At 42.2% G+C, this 21,304-nt stretch overlaps 1 protein-coding gene across 2 annotated transcripts in view; it reads right to left on the bottom strand.

Annotated features, from left to right (window-relative positions):
- Nucleotides 1–21,304, bottom strand: part of MED13L (mediator complex subunit 13L) — a 93,067-nt gene that overhangs the window by 41,315 nt on the left and 30,448 nt on the right. For both annotated transcript variants that reach the window (XR_795516.2, XM_010720563.2), the window contains exons 3-7: nt 9,256–9,401; nt 7,799–7,993; nt 7,232–7,423; nt 2,519–2,681; nt 1,595–1,699 (exon numbers count right to left, since the gene is read on the bottom strand). Coding sequence is in view for 1 of the 2 variants with exons in the window: in XM_010720563.2 (XP_010718865.1) it covers nt 1,595–1,699; nt 2,519–2,681; nt 7,232–7,423; nt 7,799–7,993; nt 9,256–9,401 (801 nt within the window). In the remaining variant the exon portion in view is untranslated. The remainder of the gene's footprint in view (nt 1–1,594; nt 1,700–2,518; nt 2,682–7,231; nt 7,424–7,798; nt 7,994–9,255; nt 9,402–21,304) is intronic.

Here is a 21,304-nt window from a genome sequence, read left to right as displayed (position 1 = left end):
TCTATACAGAACACTTGGCATCCTGACAAAACATTCATTTGTTCCACATTCCTGAGTATACAACAGCCAACAAATAATCAGAGTAAGAGTAAGGCTGCAGAGGACCAACATTTTCACTTCAGACAGCACAGGCTGCACAGACTCAACTCTGCCTCCCGTGTGACACACAAACTCTTTGTATTCCTTCGTCTCTTCTTCCAAACACACGAATAAGAAACTAGTTTGTAAGAAGTCAAGCACAAGGCACAGGGACGCAATCAGGCTTTCTCATTTTCTGAACAACAACCTCCCAGTGATCTATGGAGTGCTATATTCCCAAATATTCTGTGTGGCCAAATCTGCACAGAAAGCCCTGCACAGACTACTGTGACAGGTCAAATATTTCAGAATTTGGTTAGACAACTGTTATCATTAACTATAGCATTATTCTCAAGCTTGCCTCACTTTTGAAAGAAAAGGAAAAAAGAAAATCAGCTATGTCTCCATCAGCCAAAAGAGTGGAGAATCATTTCAGCCATATCATCAGCTCTTGACTATAAATTCTGGCAAAACCCCCTCTTGTAGTATTAAAACAAAACAAAAAAGCAAACAAAAAAAAAGCAAAAAAAAAACAAGAAATAAACCCAAGCATGATACCACAGGGGCTGGGTTAGCATGGCAGTGTTTCTATTTGAGCACATGAATGTCATTTACATCTCTGAATACTTAAAAATAACTTCATTAGGTCATATAAACATTTTTACAAGTCTAATAAATAGATGGTGACCTCAGGATTTAGGAATTTCAGTAGAAACTGTTTCACAGGAATGTTCTACCAGAAGCTGGTTTTCTGGCCATCTCGGGCACAGAACATCACCTCTGACAATTCTATGAAGCATTTAGTAGAAGTGGTGCTGCTGTTTGCCTCTCCTGTGTGAGTAGCATAAGAACTTCCAGTATTCAAAAATGACAGATAATTGAATAAACTTCTGAAGTGCTCCTTTACTGTGCTGTGATTTCTTTTTCATCCATTCACAGCAGTGACCGTGCTGCAAAGCTGCTCCATTGTCTTGGTGCCTTTTTGGTGTCTGGTGAGTCATGGCAGACTGACTGGGGGTATACAGAGAGAAAGTGATTCTTTGGGAAATTTTTCATCTTTCTCCAAAGGAGTTCCTCAAATCAGGATGCACTGAAACTCAGGCAAGACACAAACTCATTCACTGATCTGTAACAAATGTTTACTAATTCTGAGCCAACTCTGCATAAGTTGCCATCTGAGTTTCTGCTCCTCTTCATTATAATTTTAGCACTCCAAATTTTGGAGCTTTGAAGCTCACATCTCTGAAAAGCCTGAAGGATGGGTTGATTACAAATGAGAAATGTTTGAGTGATTCTAGACCTCGATCTCTAAGCTGGGATCATTTTTCCACTTAAGTTGCCTGCGACAAGTAGACAATGATAAGAGATGCTTTTAATCACCTGAATGTGATTGATGTGCAGTTTTAGAGTTTCCTCTTTTCTCAGCTAAAACATAACTCACTTCTTAAAGGGTACCTCTATCTAACTGAACAGTGCTCTTTCAGCATGAGAAACGCTTCCTGTCTTTGAAGCTCACCTGGAACAAGAACAACTGACTCTTTGGACTGGATCCACAAAATCCCAAGAAACAGTATTGTTAGGAACTTCCTCTTCCAGATTTGCAGTTGTAATCTGACTCCTCCTAAGGAATGAACAATTGCTTTAGTAATTATTACTCTGTGTAAAACAAAACCTTAAATAAACAAGCATGTGTAAATTCACATCTGTTAGTCTCAAATAAAATTTCTTTCTACTACTTCCCCTTTGAAATATAATTCTTTTTTTAACAGTATTTCCTTCTAATATGTCTAAAAACTTTTATGGGAGGATGGTACCAGCTCCACATCAGATAGATGTTTGTCTGGCATTTGAGAACAGAAAATAAGATTCAAGCCATTTAGATTGAATCTGAAAATTCATCTGACATATTCAGATATGAAACTGCATGGAAACAATAAAAAAATAAGGATTTCAAGGCATCTCGTGCCATGAATGTATTTTAAGTAATAAAGTAAAAATTTAAGTAATAAAGACCTGCAATGCTAAAAACAACCCATATCCTTAACACTAGGAATTTTAGTCCAGTTTCTTAAATATTACTCTTGGAATTCTAAATATCAAATACACCCTCTTGGTTCTTCAGTCACCCAACTTTCAGTCTAGTAACTACAAGTGGAACTAGAAACTGCAGTCTCTGAATCTGAAAACACCTCGCTAGAGGCACCTTGTATAGATTTTTAACCTCAGAGTCTGACACAGTTAAGATACATGACTGCAAACGCAACCTGAATAGTGTTAAACAGTTTTCTGCTGAACACAGTAACAAATTTTTTTTGATAATGCTGCATTGCAATATTAGCTTTGAATAGTGGCAAAAATAATTCTATCAGGAATAATACCTAAGGCAAAATTATTATTTTAACTATGTATTGTATGGTATTAATAACAACTGCTGCCTTACTTGGACTGTGACCTGTTGAGAATGCATTCCTTCCAGACACGGTGAACCATACGATTGTGAAATTTTGGAGTTATCTTGCTTGATTTCTTTGGACTGTGTACACTAACTGTTCCCTCCTGTACAGCTGAATGGCTGATACTGCTCTGAGAGCATCCACTTTCTCCTACAAGACAAATTAAGCAGCTGTTATTTGAAAGCACGAATCATTTTTTATACTCAAAACCTCAATGATAATGAAAGAATATGACTTCTTTACGTTACACCTGAACTGAATTACCAAAATCAAAACTTGCTTCAGTGAAGTCTTACAGTTTAAATGTACACTATTACAGACCAGTTTAACAGCTGATTGTTCATACATACAATTAACATAACATGTGAGGTTCTTAGCTGTACCGTGTACGACAAAATCGAGTGCACCCTCAGCAAGTTTGCTGATGACACCAAGCTGAGTGGTGCAGTTGACATGGTGGAAGGAAGGGATGCCATCCAGAGGGACTTCAACAGACTTGAAACGTGGGCCTGGGTGAATCTAATGAGGTTCAAGACAGCAAAGTGCAAGGTTTTGCACTTGGGAACAAGGAATCCTAGGCATCCATACAGACTGGAAGGAAAGTCCTTGAGAGCAGCCTGGCAGGGAAGGACCTGGGGGTCTTGATAAATGAAAAACTGAACATGAGCCAGCAGTGTGCTCTTGCAGCCCAGAAAGCAAATGGGATCCTGGGCTCCATCAGCAGAGGGGTGGCCAGCAGGGGCAGGGAGCTGATCGTCCCCCTCTACTTTGCTCTTGTAAGTCCCCATCTGCAGCACTGCGTCCAGGTCTGCAGTACAAGCCCCCAGTACAAGAAGGACAAAGAGCTGTTGGAGAGGGTCCAGAGGAGCCACAAAGATGATCAGGGGCTCCAGCACCTCCACTACAAAGACAGGCTGAGGGAGCTGGGCTTGTTCAGCCTGGAGAAGAGAAGGCTGTGGGGTGACCTTAGTGCAGCCTGCAGTACCTAAAGGGAGCCTACAGACAAGAGGGAAGTCAGGTCTTGGAAAGGGTAGATAACAGCAGGACAAGGGGAAATGATTGGAAGTTGAGGGAGGGAAGATTGAGGTTGGATGTCAGGGGGAAGTTCTTTACAGAGAGAGTGGTGAGGTGCTGGAACAGCTGCCCAGAGAGGCTGTGGATGCCCCGTCCATCCCTGGAGGTGTTCAAGGCCAGGCTGGATGGGGCCCTGGGCAGCCTGGGCTGGTATCAAATGTGGAAGTTGGTGGCCCTGTGTGTGGCAGGGGTTGGAGATTCATGATCCTTGAGGTCCCTTCCAATCCTGGCCATCCTGCGATTCTGTGTGATTAGCATCATATTTCATAGAAATGAAAATATTACTCAACACATTAATCTGAAATTCCTATTTACACTCTGCACTTCTTTCTGTCTGTGAGACAGAAACCTCATCAGCTGTTGTATAAGAAGATGTTTCTTTTTCTACTACGCAGTAGGGTTTTGTTCAGATTAACTGAAATCCAAGTCATCTTTAAAAGCAGAACCTGGAACAGCAGAGGGAGCTTTAGGCTCATTTGGCTCAGTCGCTGAGCACTGCTGCGCTCTGGATGGAAAAGTAAGGATATGCTGCATCTTAACAAGGTCAAATCAGTGTACTGAACACTCTGTCCTTCTGCCTGACACAGTTTAGAAAGCCTTAAGAATGAAACACTGGAAGTATTCACTGCCATACATTCTACATCCAACAAGGCAGTTCTGCTGACTTCTATTAAGTGACGTTCAAAACCAAGCTTCTACAATTGCACACAAGCTGCCTAACCCCGTATCTTCTTCCATTCTTCACACTTACAGTTACTTTCTCCACCTAGAACTTTCCTTCTCTTTTCACATAGAATTTCAACAAAAAAGAGGCAATCAAAAGTATATTCCTACACATACTGAGGTCAGTGACTAACGATCTGTAACTGTAACTGGCTTTCAAATGTTCAAAACTGCTTGTGAATTCAATTCTTGGTAATAAAAACCATAAAAATCAGATCAAAACTTCAGGAATTATCACATGTGCTCCTTTTCAGAGGAAGATGTGTGTAAGTAAACAAACATAATGCACACACGTACACATTCCATAAGCTAATAGCAGGATGGACATAACCGCCAACGTGAAAGAAGTGATGGAGAATGAAGAATTGGAGGTAAGGCAGGATAACCAAGGGCCAACCAGAGCTTTGACATTGCCTTTCAGTGCATTAACTATTTTCTTCCCAAATTCTACACCTGAAAAAATCCCATTCTATAGTTCCAGTGGAAAATTGTTTCTTTACATACATTAGAGACAACCACAGAAAGTGTGGCTGGAAGAGATCTGAAGAGATCATGAAGCCCATCCCCTCCTTTGTCCCTGATTAACTGCAATCTTATTTCAGACAAAATATTTGACTAGCCCACTCCGAGAGAGAGAGAGAGACAGAGAGAGAGAGGGAGGGAGGGGCGGAGGGAGGAAGGAAGGAAAGGAGTGAGGTAAAGGAGGAAGGAAGGGAGGAAGGGAGGAAAGAAGGAGAGAGAAAGAGAGAGAGAAGGAAAGGAAAAAAAAGAAAAACCAAGCCACCCACCTCTCTGCCAATGGTAGCTTCCCACCAGCCAATTATTCTAACACTTCATTATCTTCACTCAGAGAAAGTTTTTTCCCAATGTTTAACCTAGATTTGCTTCGCTCTAGTTTAGATTCATTACATACTGGTTGCAGAGGAAAGATTATTACTTTTCTTCTTTTATGTCTCTGAAGACTGTTAGACTGTCTCTCCTTCAGATTTCTCTTCTCTAGACTAAAACGCCTCAATTCTTTCCATCTTTCCCTGTGGGCCCTGTTTGCAAAAATCTATCATCATTTACACTGCACTTTTCTGGACTCCATTCAATTTGTCCACATCTTTGCTTAATAACAGTGCTCAGAACTGGATGTGGAACTACACCCATGATTTTTACCAGCATGGAGCAGAACTGAAGGATTATTCACATGCTTCAGATTAACCCAGTTTATGTACCCATTTACCAGTTCTGCACAGCATGACATGTTTTTCTGATTCATTTCTCCAGTTTGTCAAGATCTTTTAAAATGGTAAATGATACAAAATAATGGAATCCTTTCATTATTCTCTGGGGAAGCACCAGTTTCATACTGCTCTCTTAAACAACAGCAGAGATCAAACAGAAATTGTGGCTGCCAGATTGAACAATATTAACATTTTTTTTAGACTTTAATAGTTATGAACACTGTAAAACAGAATTCCCTTGTGATATTATACAAGTTTAAAAGGGATCTGAAAATTTTAAAAATACAATGGCAATTTTTCACATGCCTTCAAAGTGCTTTTTTGAACAATATTCACTGAGTTCTTTTTGCTGTATCTGATAATTCACTTTTTTCCTCCCTTTACCATCTTAGACGCCCGCACGCAAAAATGCATTTCTCTCCTCTATGGCTAAGACTCCTCTGTTCCACCATCCTCATCTGAAACTGCGATTCACAATTAGTTACAGTAAAACCCCTCCAACAGTGCTAAGGTCTCATTCATATTCTAGATGACAACAGGCAGTATATATACATTTAATTTCTGAGGAGCAACCCAATACACCCATTTGTTGCTGAAGAGGTGAGATACTGAGGATCTCATCATGGCCTTCCAATATTTGAAGGGAGCATATAAACAGGAGGGGGAACGGCTGTCTGTGAGGGTGGATGGTGATAGGACAAGGGGAATGGTTTCAAACTGAGACAGGGGAGGTTTAGGTTGGATATTAGGAGGAAGTTTTTCACACAGAGGGTGGTGAGGCACTGGAACAGGTTGCCCAAGGAGGCTGTGGATGCCCCATCCCTGCAGGCATTCAAGGCCAGGCTGGATGTGGCTCTGGGCAGCCTGGGCTGCTGGTTGGTGACCTGCACACAGCAGGGGTTGGAACTGGGTGAGCATTGTGGGCCTTTTGAACCCAGGCCATTCTGTGATTCTATGATCTTGTTTCCCATCTATCAAGCATGAAGATGACTTCTGAGATAAGAACCTCCATGGATCCAGTCACACAGCAGGGCACATTCTATGCAGATAGAAGAGGTAGTGGAGCAGCAGGCACTGCGCAGCACCCTGTGTGCTGGGCGCAGAGCAAGGAAGCTCATGTCAGCCCTCGTTTGAGAGGCCAGCTCCTCATCACCAAGTCTGGAGACATATCCACTTCTTTTGAATGGCCCCTAACTAAAACCCAATGGTGGCAGGTAAAAAGAGTAGCTCATATTTGCATATTATTATTATACAAACATGACTAATTAGTTAAATGCAGTATTTCTAGCTTTGTACAAAAACAACTACGTACTGCTGTATGTTCACTATACCCTTGTACAAGAGTAAATCAACACTCTCATCCCAATGCAAAAAAAACACCACTTCAGAACCATACACAAAATCCACCTATAATAGTGGCATAATCTAGTCTGCCATGTATTTGCAATACTGCACAGAAAGTAAAGCTGGACAGAATTCACAAAGTTTCATTTAAAAGTGTGTCCTCTTCAGAAGGGTTTAGAAGATCAGTTGTCATGTATCACAGACCTACGGAAAAAGCTTTCTCTTAAGTCTCAGTCTATTTCCTGTCTTTAATCTGCTACTGTTCACACATTTATCTTTGCACACGCAAAGATGAAATAGCAACTCTAGGCTTTTAGGGTCACTGCTTACCCATAACAGCCTGCTCTGGAGAAGTGGGTGGAGTGAGAGGCATTCCACAGGTACTAGAAGGATCTTTCACGCTTCCAAGCCCCTGCTGCCCCACATTGATATGGCCTCCAGCACTGGCAGCGTTCTGTGACATGGGGATGTCACTCTGGGAGATGAGAACAAAGGCTGAAGGATACACCATCCTTACACCACCTATAACGAAACGGAAAAACAAAAGTCTTAACCATAACATATAATATTCAGCAGCCCTAGCCGCTTCCACTCGTTTTCAATGTCAATTAGGCAAAACTTGTCTGAAATACAAAGAGCTAAGGAATTTTACATACTAATAAACATTCAACCCTATATAACCAGTAAGGGATGAAACAGGAGCTTGATAATGTGAATAATAGCATATGGGATAGAGGGAGTAAAGAAGCTTGAGGCAAGATAACTAGTCAGATGTTCCAGCGTCAAGAGAGCTACAAGAGAAGATAGGAAAATTATAATAGCTGTTTCTGATTAATTAGATTTTTTTTTAAAGCATGAGGAAGAAAATAATGCTTCAGGCAGAATACTGAAACTTACCAACAATGACTTCAACTGCCACAGGGAAATCGTTGTCATATCCCAGCTCTTCTTCCTCTTTCATCCCTTCTTTTTTCTTCAGCACCATAGGGTAAAAATACTGCCATTCCTCCATCAGCTTACGAGTTGCTGGGTCTGACATCTTATATGACTGACCCGTGAGTGTACCATTCAAACCATAAGGACTGACCAAAACTGCAAAATAAGAATAACAGTGCTTGCATACATACATTTCAATTACCTGTCAGCCATTCTCTGCCTAACTTGGCTCACTATTCCATTTGCATGCTGATTTAAGGATCTGTCTTCAAGGAAAAACCACTAGAAAATCAGACAAGGGTGGGAATTTAAGGCTTCAATACACTGCACTAGCTTCTTGTAAGGCTATCCTTACTGAGCTAAAAACAGACCTTGTCGCAGTTTAGATTAATAATATCTATAACAAATTTATCTAAGTGTTCTGGAACAACACTCACTGGTAAAGGGATGACCATACATGGAAGACAGACATTTAACAATACTTTTACCAGTAACACGTGGTACTAAGGCTTTCTCAGTGTTAAAAAGGATAGAGAACTCGAAGAAGACTACAGTTGTGACAAATAAGGATAACGAGTTGCTCAACAGAAGTACTTCCATTTGAACTTCATTTTGCTTTTAGTTACATTTGATTTAAGACAGCAAGGAACTTAGTTTGCTGGAATGAAATCTTAAGTGGTCTAAGAGTCTATGTTCTGTCAAAACTTCGTATCTTGTAGTGAAATATTTTTCAACCAAGTTTCTTCAAACACTCATTTTCTAGTCTCTGGGTGTTGCTTCATTTCAGTGCTTAATTTTATAAAGATCTCTTGCTTTAATTACTTTGAAATCATAATTTCAGTCTATAATGACTCAATGACTGAAATACTCTAAATTTTAGAGGTAGAGCATTGCACTGCAATTGCATCATTTTAGCAGCTTTCACTTAATTCTGTAAAACCCTGATTCCATGATTCTACAATTCGAATTGCTTACATGGGCAAATACATAGCCACAGATGCTTCAACATTTCATTCTTTCTGGTGCATTTTCAACCCTACTTAATATTTGTATAGCTTTACTATCTGAGTTACAGGTTTGAAGTCACTGATGCAGACACCACTCAAGAAGAAGTACATTCATTTTTTAAAATAACATGTAGTTCACCTTTAAAAAAATAAATTGCTACACATGCGTACTTTCAGAGATAACGCTCATAAACAGAAAGCTCTAGAAAACTTGCACAACGTTTATGTCTAGCTATAGTTTTGAGGTCCTATCAACATTTTCCTTTATGTTCCTACTTTCCTGAATAGAAACGGAGCTGTTGGAAGAGTTACTTATTTTAATTCATCTCTGAAGATAACATCACCAGGAGGAGGTTCCTTCCTCCCACGCAGGAGTGAGATTTAAATGGAGCACATTCCCACCTCCCTTACCTTGGAACGGCGATGGAGAGGACTGGGCCATATGGATATGCTCCTCATTGATCAGGTAGATTGGCTGGTGCTGAGCAATCTCCACACTGGTGCACACATTGCTTTCCCCATGAAGAAAGAATGTGAAGGCACACGACAAATGCTCACTGGAGATGGGGGAGACAAAAGAGGAAGGAATTTATTAACGTTAGAGAACTTATAGGTGTTAGTGATTTCATAGCCTTAAGAAGCTAAAATACACTCTTGTCACTTGTGGCCACCGACTACAGGTTCATCACCTGACTGATGACCAGGTACAACAGCAGCACCCGTTGCTAAACAACTATTTAGTAGGGCTGGCACCCATCTCAAAGATTTGTTTCAGTTAGTTAGATCTCTACAAACAAAAGGGATTATCTGGAGCTCAAGAGATGAAGAGCGTTCAGTAACATTCAGCATTCACCAACTAGGAAAGGAACAGGAAAGGTGCCTGATCAACACCTTGTGAGACCCTACTGGAGAGAAAATAAGAGCACATGAATATTACAAGAAGCTGACAATGGTTTAAGATGAACTGTGGTTTTGCCACTGACTAATGCACTTAAATTGAAGTGGATGGTATTTAAAACTTTTGACTTCATTCTATTTATAAAACAACCTCCCATCACTGTTAACCCTTGCCACAAAGTCACAAAAAAATAAAACACGTTTCACGTTTTTTATGTATCATTTTAATCACCTAAAATTTGCCAAAGCTGAAGAGGCAATTAGGCAGTGACTCTTCAGCCCAGCACAGAGCTGCACACAGCGTGTGAGTTGCTGCTGGCCTTGGCACTGGGCCGGCCATGATGCAGCCTGCATTAACTACCCTCACCAGAAAGATTCACAGCCAACAGCAGCAATTCCACTGGAGTGTTTAAGACAACCACGTGCTCAACTACTGCCAGTTATGTTTAAACAAAGGCACCGATGGTCTAGGACAGGAAGCTGTATTAATCTCACTAAATCTCTGAATGATTCCACGCGTCATGTAGAACAAGATATTGCCCTTAACTTGAGCCTCCAACACTGCCACAGAAACAGAAAATGGTCAGCTAAGAAAATCCAGAGAAAAGGTTACTTATATTACAGATGGGCGCTATCATTCTGTCCTTAGAACTACTTTGTAGCAACCAATTAACACTGTGAAATGAAAGGTTTTATTAGATTTTCATTTTCACAAGGGAAAGAAATTTCAGGTCGTTGAGCTCTGTCATCAATGTTGTAGAAGTAAATTGCTCGTTAATTTACACGGCAAGCGGCAGGTGAGGAACAGAATGGCTACAGGTGTTTCTGTCCATCTTGCCCCACGTAAAAGGAAAAACAGAAATGAGAACGGATTGTGAGCATCCATGACACAAACAAAGAACGATCAGCTATTTAATCAAAATCCTTTACTTCCTTGACATAGGACAAATATAAAGAAGACTCTAATAAATAAAAAAAAGGATGAGAAATCTGGTCTAAGATCAAGCGGGGATAATCCCAGCAGAGAAATCTGTGTGCAGCACGTCAGCCTCTCTAAAGGAGAGAGCAAAGCTGTTTAAGTCGTCATTTTCTGCTCCTGTCTTTAGGATATTACACAGAAATCCTCCCGATTCTGCAAGCTTCCTGCAGTACTGGACTGCAACAGTCCTGCCTGCCTTCCATAGAACAGAGGGAAAAGACACAGGACCCTTTCAAGTGGTCTGGTGTGAACAAATCACATGCAGTCCTACACAAAATTCACAGCTAACCACAAATGCTGTCAGAATAAGAGAGAGACAACATCAAGAGTTTAAAAAACAAAAGAAGTTTGTTTTTGCAGGGAAGTTTTTGCATCCCAGTGACTTTTCCCACAGAGATCAGCTAACACCAAAATTAATCATTACGTTTAGAAAATCAAAAGGGAAAATAAATAAAGAGTATTAAGTCCACTTTAATTTCCTGAAAATATGACCCAAAAATAATTGCAATGACCATGACCAGCATTAAGTAGTTGACCAGTGCAGGACGATCACCAGCCCCTCAGCACACTGATGTCCTCATGCTCCGTGCCTTCCTGTGCCCCCCAGCCTTCCTGCCCCTGGGCTGCAGGACAACGCACAGTTATGGGATGCTGTGCTCCCTCGGTGTCAAGGCTTTAAGCTCAGCTTTCAGGACCAAAAGTAACAATGATCAAGGCCTGGGGACTTCCTACATTCCCAGTAAGCTTATGGCAGACTCTGAGTAAAACACTTACTTTAGTAACAAATACAAATTTTATTTCAAGCAAACAGCATCAGAGCACTGTGATGTCCTCCAGTCAGGAACGCGCGCTCCAGCCAGTGCCATTCCTGGCTTCAGCGCGTCTCACACAATTCCTCAAATGCCAAGCTGCAGAAATCACTCCTGCTGCAGATGCGAGACGTCGCTGAGCAGGATTCACACAAAGCTCACTGAGCTACACACAGCCTTCGGGAGCAGCCCCTCAGATGCATTACACATCAGAGCTGCACGAGTGGCTCCGGAGCTCAGCGGGGCCTTACAGCACTGTGTTCCAATGCCCTGTGCCTGTGACAGAGCCTCAGTTCTCACAGAGCTGGCAGAGGCACGGAGGAGTGGCTGAACGTGAGATGCAGATCAGACTGCTCCTGACACCGGGCAGCACAATGTTCAGATAGATATTCTATATTTTATTTAAATCTATCTCAACTCTGTTCAAAACCCAAAGCCAAGAGGCTTTTGAAAACCCACTCTACTATCTCAACAGATTTTTGAACTTACTCATTCCTGCACATTCTCTTTCTTATCTCCCTGACACTCCGAGCATCAGAAACCACCAGAGGCACATGAGATGGCTTCCCAGCGGTTCCTGCTCCACAAAGCCTGCTGGGCCCCACATGGTGCCAGCTCACAGCAAGCAGTCACAGACGTGCTATGAAACCTGAACTGCTGCACCAAACATGTTCTTTGCGTGAATTAATGATGACAGAAGGACGATGACCAGCTTTAGAACTGCTTGTGAGCCTGTGCTGCTGCCCAGATGAAAGGATGAAGGGATGGCCTCCAAGCTGTGGCTATGTGAGCAGCCTGCCCGAGGCCCTGATCCCCCAGCACAGGGTCCAAAACAGAAAGCTGACAACAACTTAAGCGTCTGATGGATTAAAAAAAACCACACAATTGCAAGTATTTAAACTTATTTAAGCCCTGGGCACAGTGTGAAGTCAAAATGCTTAGTGACTACCCATGAGCTTCGCACACCTTGGCAGGATGCATTCAGCCAACCACCACTGAGGGTGTGAGCTGCAATTCCTGCTGGCTGTGCTCAGGCACAGTCAGTGCCTCCAGAGACAGCAGTCATTGTTGTAGTCCTGCATCACAAAATTTCAATACAGGTTTCCATAAGACCTATGTTTTTTATTCTACCTTTGTAACAAACACACCTTAAAGGAATGCCAATAGTGCCTGTGTTATCCTATGCAGGCTCTGTGGTCTCCCTGCAGAAACTTCTCCCTCCCTTCCAGCTGTCTGACAGCCTGCACGGTTAATGTGTGCCATTCCCAAATGGGTGCTTGGCGTTACTTCCAGCTAGAGCTGCATTCAGACCAACCTCTAAAAACACTGAGCACTGCAGCCTTGAGCCAGCAAATTCTTTAGCATACACTTTAAGGACTATTTCTATTATATTTACTGAGGGACAGACCTGCTAAAATTAAAATAATCAGTTAAATAGGAGGCTTCTATTAATAGAAATACAAGGAAAAAATACCACACTCCAGTTCCACAGTGACAGTTATTCCACGTCAATTCACTTAATTGTGCTTCGAACCTGTTCCTGTGTTTAGTTTCTAACATTTAAGAGCAAGGAAGTTGATAAGCAAAAGCCCCAAAGAGAAACAGCGATGCCATATAATCTTGTGTAACACAAGCAAATGTCTGCGCTCTTCTCCTCAGTGTTATCAGCTCTTCTGTGTTTTTTTTCCTCAGTTTGTCATACAAAGGAAACAAGATGCATAACACAGAAAATCCTTTCAATAAGGAGCATTTGCATGAATCAGACCTTCAATCTGGCACCGCATCACCACAACTGACAACAACCGTCTTTCAGATTTTTTCCCCTGGGCCTTCATTACCTTAAATAACCTTGGAGATAGCCAGAAAGGTAACCGAGTTGCTTGTTCATGTAATATTTAGGACCTCCCATAATCTTTCTGAGCAGCAATCCCTAGGTTACTATAAAGGACTTAAAGGGAAATACATGAAGTTAAATTTATGTACGTATAAAAATCAGACAAGGACTATGAAAACACAACCAGGTTTAAACTACACAATGCTGGCACAGAAAGAACATCTGACGGATTTATTGTCTTGCTCCTCCTCTATATTGTAGGTTTATATAAATATCCAATGAAAGCTCAGCTGGTCTGCATTCAAACTTTAGGAGAGCTTATTTCCACACAATTAATCTCTAGATCTAAGGGAAGAAAATGCTAAAGAATTGCATTTTATAACTGAGTTCTGAATGCACGTACCAAATGGGAACATGTACATGAGGAACAGACCAAGCACTCTGACAAATGTTATTATCTCTCTCACTCTAAATTAAGACTGCACGTATTACTTGTTCCAAAATCCTCTTGTTACCAGTACAGTTCTTGAAATTGTTGTCCATCATCATAAATGTAACCTCAGACTTTGGTATGCTTTTGCTTTCTTGGAGTACACTTAAAACTTTCCCTTCCTACAATAGCCACCAGCACACCGAGCTCGAGCTCCTTCCACACTGCCAGTAACCTCCTGGTTCTCTTCTTTCATTTGTAAGCCATTATTAAAACCACTGTCTGCGTATAATTAATTTTATGAAGAATAATCTCTATTGCTTTTCCAGTACCCCTTAAAATCACGTAATAAAGTCTGATCTTGGAAAGATACAGCAATAAGCCCCACACGTTAGGAAAACATGCCATCACAATGAGACTAATCACTTGCTTGAAGAGGACTATAAAAAAAGGATGGCATGTACATACCCTGCACCAATATGCACAGCAGGGAGAACACAAAGGCACTGGTTGCTTTGGATCTGCTCGTGCTGTAGGACAGCTCTTGGTGGGTTACAGGGGTGGTATGGGCAGGAGATGGCAGCACCCCGACACTCCACAGCCTGCAACACCCACCAAAGAGCAGCAGAAAGCTAATGTTACCCACACGGATGGGCTGACCACAGCCCTAGGGCTGGGGCTGCCCAAGAACCCCTTCTGCTGCTATCAGGGTTGGCTGACTGTGGGCCAGTGCTTGGGACTGCTGCCTGGCTGCTCCAGTGTGAGGCAGAGCATGCACATGGCACTCCTTGTGCTCACCAACAACCCATGACATACTCTGCCTACCAGCTGGACTGTGGATGTTGCCCATCTGAAATAAGATCGAGTATGTTATTGGGAAGTACAGCGTGAGTAGTTTGCAACATGCAAACATTTAAGAAACGTGGTATAATTAGCACCAGGTTTTTTTTTTTTTGCAAAAACCACAATCAAACCAGAACAGAAAGCACTCCTAGCCATGAGACAAGCAGAGTTTTTGGATGCAGCAGCTCCCAGTGAGCGGCTGGCAGCACAGGGCTCTGCAGCAGGCAGGACTCACACAGCTGCTGCGTGCCATGGCCTTGAGTGCTGCCCAGCTGCAGCCCACAGCGTGTCTTGTGCTCTCCTGGAAGAAGGGAAACTGACATTGAGAGAACTCTGGATACACAGGGAAAACAATGAACATGTCTGTAGCTGTTTTAGCTGCTTCTGCCCACAGTCACAAGTCTTCATATTGCAAAGAGTTCTTAGTCTTTGCAGGAGGCCCACTTGCAGATTGGGTCATGCTGCTCCAGCAGCTGCTCTCTCTCTTTCTCTCTGGAGGCAGGAGGAACATACAGTACTGCAATACCCAGAACTGCCCGGGCCTTCTCATGATCAGACTTCAGACATCATAATGTTGTCTCACATGTTCTGTTGCTATTTTTTTTTTAATGCCTGAGATATATTTAATGTTTGCATTACAGATTCACTATCTCAACACCTCTTCGGTTGTCACCAGCACCTCTCAGCAAGGCTCACGCCGCTCACTCTCACCCTCATCCTCTCACCAGCCCCTGCTCCCTCCTCCCACAACATGGGGGGAGCACAGGGGATCTGTTCTCTGAATGACAACATCAATCTGCAGCACGACAAGGCTACGGCGGTACGAGTGCTGGCCCACGTTGGGGGAACTGCTGCACATCCCATTAGCCAACACTTGGAGGAGTAATTACATTGCAGTCTTTACGTACAAGATGTACTTCAAGTCTTTGCTGGAGGAAAGGTCATGTCCAACGCACATAACCTTTTCTATACACAGCATAAACTGCTCTGTGCTCTCCACGCTGGCTGGTTATGAGGTCAGAGATTAAGACAGTCCCATTCTTTTTTTTTTTTTAATGCCCTTAATAAGGATGGACTGAGCTACACACAGAGCAGCACTTCTGCGCCCTATAAGCACTGTACTGCCACACTACAGCAGCTCAGGAGGGAAGTTTTCACCCTTTTGGACAGAAAATCACCAGGCTTTTGCCATACAAATTCCACACAGAGGAACTTGTTCTGCCACAGTAGTTCTCCCTTAAAACTATACTTATATAGAAATAAGCAAATTTTTAACAATGCATTAAAACAGTTTATCATTTAGCTTACTTATTATGAATGGATTGCTTAACCTCTCTAAGTAGCATGCCCAGCCCACTGCACTGGGGCCACACACAACCGAAGTAGCAGAGTTACTCCTTTTCACCAATGAAGGATGAAACAGCATAAATACATTGAGCTCTTGTGCCATGGGGATAGGGGGCAAGGACAGGCAGCAGGGGAAGGCAGGTCAGTGCACCTGCTGACAGACACCAACCTGTTAGAAGTCAGAGAAACAGTTACACTATAGCTAAATACTGATATTTAACTTAAATCCACTTTGCATTTAAGCTTTAGGCTCTGGTGACTACTGAATGCATTTTGTTTTTATTTGTGTTGCAGTTCAGAATAGGGCCGACTTAGAACCAACACTATTTCCAAGTATTTACTATTGCAATATCAAAAAATGATCTTGTTAGTTATCACGTTCATTATGAATACCAATTCATTGTGACCAACTTTGTCACTTTTTATGACGGTGTAACTGCATCTGTGGACAAGGGAAGGACAAGGGAAGAGCCAGGGATGTAATCTCTCTGGATTTCAGAAAGCCTTTCATGCGGTACCCCAAAACGTCCTTCTCTCCAAATTGGAAAGATATAGATTTGACAGCTGGACTGTTCAATGGATGAGAAACTGGCTTTAAGACCATAACCAGGGAGTGGTGGTCAGTGGCTCAGTGTCTGGCACTGAGGTGATGAGGTACTGGCATAGGTTGCTCAGAGGGGCAGTGGATGCTCCGTCCTTGGAGACACCCAAGGTCAGGCTGGATGGGGCTCTGAGCACCTATTGAGCCATAGGTGTCCCTGTTCATTGCAGAGGGGTTGGACCAGATGACCTTTAAGGGCCTCTTCCAACTCTTCCAACACTTCTATTGCAGGAAAGAATACAGTCTTTACAGCAAAATCCAAAAATATCGTAAGGAAAAAGAAAAAAAAAGCCACCAAGGTGATTAAAGAGATATCCATGTTGATGCTTATTTTCATTGGAAATTATAAACTTCCTTAGGAAAAAATGTGTGTGCCCTTAACAATGTCAGGAATTTGCTCTTAACTGTACCACTCTCAGCAGATATTTTGAAAACAAAAGCACAGTTGTTAATAGCTACAAAATGAACTATGTTAACCAGAGAGTTGTCAGAAAGGACACAGTCTTTTTGCCCTAGCACACTCAAAGAACAACAGGAAAAACTGCATTGAAAATTTCTAAAATCACTGCTGCCATCATTCTTCTGATGTGTCTCATTACCACCCCACCTCCCTCGTGATTCAATGGATTTAGAGACAGAGCATGAAACAGATTCCACTGGAAAATTCATTTCCACAGCAGATCTACTGCTCCAGATAGTGGGACTGCAGCTGGACAAGCACATATATCCAAAATGACACACAGTCCTAGGGTGCTGAGCTACATGTTAGGTTACACCTAACTCAAAAAAGCAATCTGTGCTGTGCTCTTGGCATTTCATCCAATAAAAGTGGGCATAAAATCACCTCTGAATTGTTATGAGCAGTTCTGCTCTGCAGACCAGGACTGAAAAACATCCTTCTGAGTATTAATAACCTAAAATCAAGAACAAGCCTGACTAATGCTGATGGAGACCGGCCAACCAACTGCTCCATTCTTTTTCAGCCTAAGGCATAAACCGACCTTTTCTCAGCAGCTCAGTGCTGCGAAGTTGAAAGCCCGGATCTCCCTAAATTACTCTTTCCTTGCTAATTTTATCGCAGATCACGCAGCTCTCAATCACTCGGTCTCAGCAAGCGAGTGGCATTAGAATCATCAACCAGCAGGTTTGTAACGGGATTCATTGTGGTGTCCCAGAGCCACAGGGAAGCTGAAACCTTGAGAAGAGGTGGCTGCCCTCCATCCCCCACAAAGGTGCTGCCAGCAGCAGTACAGAAGCTCCACAACACCTCCACAGCAGCCTCACGCTGCCTAGGACTACCAGTATTACTGCTGCTCTGGGAGTAAAGCCCTGCGTTACTCTTTTTTGTTAAGCATGTCCTTGTTGCACAGACCCACCCCAAGGCACACGTACATCTGCCACCATATTTTGCTCTTTATTCCACAAGATTCACGTTTCTGAAATAGTTTTTATTATATGGGATAATACAGAATATCTTCCAAAAGAAAAAGGGCTTTATATATATATATATATATAAATATATGTATACGTATATGTATGTATGTATGTACGTATATATATATATATTCTGTATATTCTTGGTATACATACACCAAAAATCACTCAAATTCTATCTCAATGGTTTTGTCAAAGTTTGCTTTGAAAGCTGCAAATTTCAGGTGTTCAATGTTTATCTCAACAGCAATTTGTTACAAAATGATCACTCACAATGTCTCTGTAATTGGAAAAAATACTGTGATGCAGATAAACACTACTGTATGCGTTTTAGGGGGTACTGTATAATTATCATAGAATCACAGAATGGTTGGGGTTGGAAGGGACCTTTAAGATCAGGTAGCTCCAATCCCCTCCCACCAGACCAGGCTGCTCGCAGACCCATCCATCCCGGCCTTGAATGTAAAGACTGAAATCCCACGTTATTTTTTGTATCAACACACGGCCTTCTTCATACAAGTAACAGTTCTCTGCTTTTCACTACCCAAGAAAACATTTCTCAGTGTGGGAACAGCCAGCACAGTGCTGTTCAGAGCAGGCCACGAGGACAAAAAGAAAGAACAAATCCAGCTGTCAGCCACTCCAAAACAAACCTCAGCACAACGCACGCCGTGTATGGGGCAGTAACACCCAAACAGCAGGTGATGCTCAGCTTGCTGTCAGCACGAGGGCGATGCGAAGCAGACTGAAAGCTCTGCCACTCCAGCGCGTGTTTCAAGAGACGGACGTGTCCAGCTGCAAATGGACTGTTTTCCATATCCTCCAAGATAAGAATGTTATACAGAAATCCTAAAAGTAGGCCTCAAAATAATGAAATCTGAGATCTCATAAAAGAAGACAAATGTTCCCAATAAGAATGGAAACTAATTTTCTAAAAAGCATGCTCTCTTCTTTGTCACTGCTTTTGGACTAATTTAAGCAGTGCTGGCACAGTAATATCAATCCATAGTATTTTACAAGCTAATAGACGCTACAATTAATTTGCTGTATCTCAATTTAAATTACTTTTTCAATCAGTCACAGATACGCTCTCCAGACTTGCACGCAGGCTCTGCCCCCAGTGAAGACAGCAGAGCCCAGAAATGCAGCACGTTTTGATGTCTGAGTTACAACACAAACAGCACCAGGCACCGCTGCCCCTTGCAGCAAGGCTCCTGAGCAGATGCTTCGTTTTGCTGCCTGCTAATGTAGGTTAATGCATCCTTCCTGCCCTCACCCCCATGAAAGCTGAACGCTATTATCCAAAGTAGCATTATATTAGATTAAGGTCATTCAGACAGGATTCTTGAACAAATATGGCAAACTGGAAGGGAAAGAAGGGACATGAGCCTGTACTTGGTTGTCATCAATGCCACCGAAGATGAAATTACATTTATCAGTCTCACTGACAGAAAGTACATCAAACAAGGCTAGTTGGTTCCCTCTACACAAAAAGAAAAACAAATAAAACAAAACACAAAACAAACAACAACAACAAAAACAGGAAAAAAATCTTATTCTTAAAATCTAAAAATGACCAATACACTTCTGATTTCTCACTTCAACAGTATGAAGCAGAAGTAAATGAACTGCATCACCACTTCTGCACCACATTCACACAAAAACAAAACCAACAATGAAGCCATCTGCTATGAAATCCATGCACCCACTTCCCAGCGCCGGCTGCTGCTGCTCTTCCAGCAGGGGAAAGCTGGCACTGAGCTCCCCACACACAGCCCGGCTCCTCCTGACCACCTCCAAGCAATTTAGCAGTGACAACTGGAAATAGGATTTGCAAACGTGGGAAGACGTGACTCCCCTCTGTGGTGGTTTCTCTCCCTAAACAAATTTGCTGATGCCTTTACATAATTATAAAGCTACAACACTAAGCCTGCGTTTTAAATTACAGAGCACGAAGCAATATGAAACTTGACAGAGAGCTTTAATATTCCTAGGACTTGCAGCTAACCTCTTAAATTTCGCCAGAGGACAGCACTGCTAGAGAATGAATGCCTTTTTTGTCCCCTAACAGGGAACAAAAAACCCAGCTACACTCAGACTGAACTGAGCCAATAAAAAAAAAAATACCCCAGCAAAGTACTTAAATCCCTCTGCACTTCTTAGCACACCTCATCAAGGAGCTCAGTGCTCTTCTCGAAGAAGGATGTGATGCCCTTCACACTGCTGCTGAAGAGCACGAGGCTTAATGAGCTGCACTAAAAGGGCCCGAAGTTTGGGGAGGGCTGAACCCCCACTCGGTTCCCAACACGGCTTCAGAGAAACTGATCATCCTTCACTGCGTTATCTGCAGAAGGGGCTGCATGGGATGTAAACACCTACTGATACACATGAGGCTCAGTGCTGTCAGCCTGCTAACAGCTGTCCTTCAAGGAGATGGTTGTGCAAAATTATTTCATACGCAACCATTATGCAGTATGCTCACAATTCATGGAATAAATTTTATGATCCAAAACCATATTAAACAACAAGCAGAAAATGCTAAAGCCATGAGAAATGCATTAATTTGTTCATTGCCATGTGCTTGTGATCTTTCCGCTTTCAGAGTACATTTTAATTGACTAGTTTAGAGACCAATTAATCCCTTTATATTTAAGTCAATCACTGAATCCTCTCCAAATAATTTAGCTTCTCCATGCTCTCTCCCACTCGATGTCCCTGGGGAGCGAATGCAGCTGAAACAGGTGGCACACAAATCATGTTTAGCAATAGAGAAAGAACCGCATTAACAGGGATACAAAGCATTAAAACGAAAGCCTTAGAATTTAGTCAACCGTATTCCCTGCCCGGTTTCTACCTCTCTCACTCCCAATCAAATCCCTCATTTTTTCTTTCTTAAGTGACGATTTCATTAGTTCTAGTGTTTTTCTCCATGGCACCTGGTCTTCCCCTCTTCCATCTTTTGTACATTTAAACTACTGCTAAATTGGCTTGTATTATCTGCAAAAGGTAACACCTTGCTTGCCATCTCATTTCTTAACTTAAAAACCCCCGATTTCAACTTCTTTAATAACCACCTTCCTTCTAGGATTACCCTTCCATAATCAGAATTGCTTTTCTTCATGCTTTTCTTGCCAAGCACACACCCCTAGCTTAACAAAATCAGTCCCACCACTTCACTTCATGGTGCTTCACAAACACCAAGACTTGAGAATCATTTGGTATTAAAGAGAGGAGGAGTTGGATCTGTCATCCAAGGACATCATTACACAGATCGGTAACCATTAGC

The sequence above is a fragment of the Meleagris gallopavo genome, chromosome 17 (assembly GCF_000146605.3).
Source record: "Meleagris gallopavo isolate NT-WF06-2002-E0010 breed Aviagen turkey brand Nicholas breeding stock chromosome 17, Turkey_5.1, whole genome shotgun sequence".
Lineage (NCBI taxonomy): Eukaryota > Metazoa > Chordata > Aves > Galliformes > Phasianidae > Meleagris > Meleagris gallopavo.
This window is presented reverse-complemented; position numbering and strand designations above follow the sequence as displayed.